The 1,727-nt window shown below is 40.1% G+C and overlaps 1 protein-coding gene across 1 annotated transcript; it reads left to right on the forward strand.

Moving 5' to 3' along the window:
- Positions 1-504: 504 nt before the first annotated feature.
- Positions 505-1,458, forward strand: LOC310830496 (olfactory receptor 14A16-like; the record flags this gene model as incomplete). Its single annotated transcript, XM_083710276.1, has 1 exon — positions 505-1,458. The coding sequence occupies one exon, from the start codon at positions 505-507 to the stop codon at positions 1,456-1,458; it is 954 nt and encodes a 317-aa protein (XP_083566402.1).
- Positions 1,459-1,727: the final 269 nt, after the last annotated feature.

Consider the following 1,727-nt stretch of genomic DNA (forward strand, 5'->3'; position numbering starts at 1 on the left):
AGAAGAGGATTTTACAGCATAATCCTATACATGTCTTCTTAGAATTAAGTCACACGGAGTTCGATAGGACTTCATCCCACATAGTTGTGTAAAGGATTGCAGTCCTAGATGTGTTAATTTAAATAGCAACAGCCAATAACCCACAACCCACACAGGGTTATGCCATAGAGAAAACTGCTTTAGGAACATTTTTTTAAAAAGGAACACCCCACTCTGGTGCAAGCCCCTTACATACGCCAAAGCAGAGCTTTGAATCATAGTCATTATAGGTGCATCTCAACCCTCAAATACACATTTGATCCATATCTGCTGAGCTGTATACAGGAGGCTCATGAGAATTAAATCTCCTGGGTATAATTAAAAGTGAGACGTCGTTAAAGCTCATTGCTATACATTCCACCCTTTACCACATTCAGTACAAAGAGAAAGGTTTCCTGATACAACTGAAAGAGAAAGAAGTAGTGTGGTAGTTTCCTTTTCCTAGGCACCAAAGTCTGAGACACAATGATGAACCAGTCAAGAGTAAGTGCATTCCTTCTACACGGATTCCCTGATATTCGGGAGGTGCAGGTATTTCACATCAACCTTTTTGTCATAATATATTTGGTGGCCCTCACAGAAAATATTATGATCATCACAGTCATCTTCTACAGTCATCAGCTTCATACACCCATGTACTTCTTTCTGGCCAACCTGTCATTGCAAGACATTGGCTCCATATCGGTTACAGTTCCCAAGTCCATTGCAAATTCCTTGATGAAGACCCAAACCATCTCTTACTCTGGATGTGCCTGTCAAGTATTCTTCCTTGTTTTCTTCATGTTGTCTCATTATCTCCTCCTTGTTGTTATGGCATATGATCGTTATGTTGCCATCTGCAATCCACTGCATTATGAGACTATCATGAACAAGAAAGCTTGCATTCAGATGGCAACCAGTGCATGGATTGGTGGACTTTTCTATGCAACAATGTACACCGGAGCAACATTCAGAGTTGAGTTCTGTTCTAATGTCATCAATCAGTTTTTCTGTGAAATCCCACAGCTACTGAAGATCTCTTGCTCTGACTCGGATATGACTGTGATTTGGGTTCTGACTTTTGGAGCTTGTTTAGCTTCCATCTCCTTTGCTCTTATTGCTTTTTCTTATGTTCAGATCTTCAGAGTAGTCCTGAAAATCCCATCCAGTCACGGGAAGCAAAAAGTCTTCTCAACTTGTTTACCTCACCTTATTGTTATCTCCCTGTTCTTGGTAAGTGGTAACTTTGTCTATTTCAGACCAACCTCCAGTTCCCCATCAGCATTTGACCTCTTGGTTTCTTCTTTCTATTGCATGGTGCCACCAGTAATGAACCCACTCATTTATAGCATAAGAAACAAGGAACTCAAAGTGGCATTCTGGAAGTTTCTGACCAATATTTCCCACCAATTGTTAGACAAAAAAGATTCTCCAATTTAGGTAACTGTTTCAATTGTCTAGATGGCTTGCATAAGTTTTGTCTAGTCCTATGTTGTTGTTGTTTTTACTCAGAAGTGGACTTCACTGCATTGAATGGGAATTAATATCAGAAAGGTGTACCTTGGATTGTAGGGTTACATTGCATGTTTACTTCATCTAAATAGATATTTATTCCAGGGGTGAATATCTGTGGCTTTCCGCAACATCCATTCTCCCTATGTCCTAGCAGTACATGCTGGAGCTGACAGTAATTGGGGTGTTGAAGATTC

The sequence above is a fragment of the Podarcis gaigeae genome, assembly GCF_964106915.1.
Source record: "Podarcis gaigeae genome assembly, chromosome: 13".
NCBI classification, from domain to species: Eukaryota; Metazoa; Chordata; class Lepidosauria; order Squamata; family Lacertidae; genus Podarcis; species Podarcis gaigeae.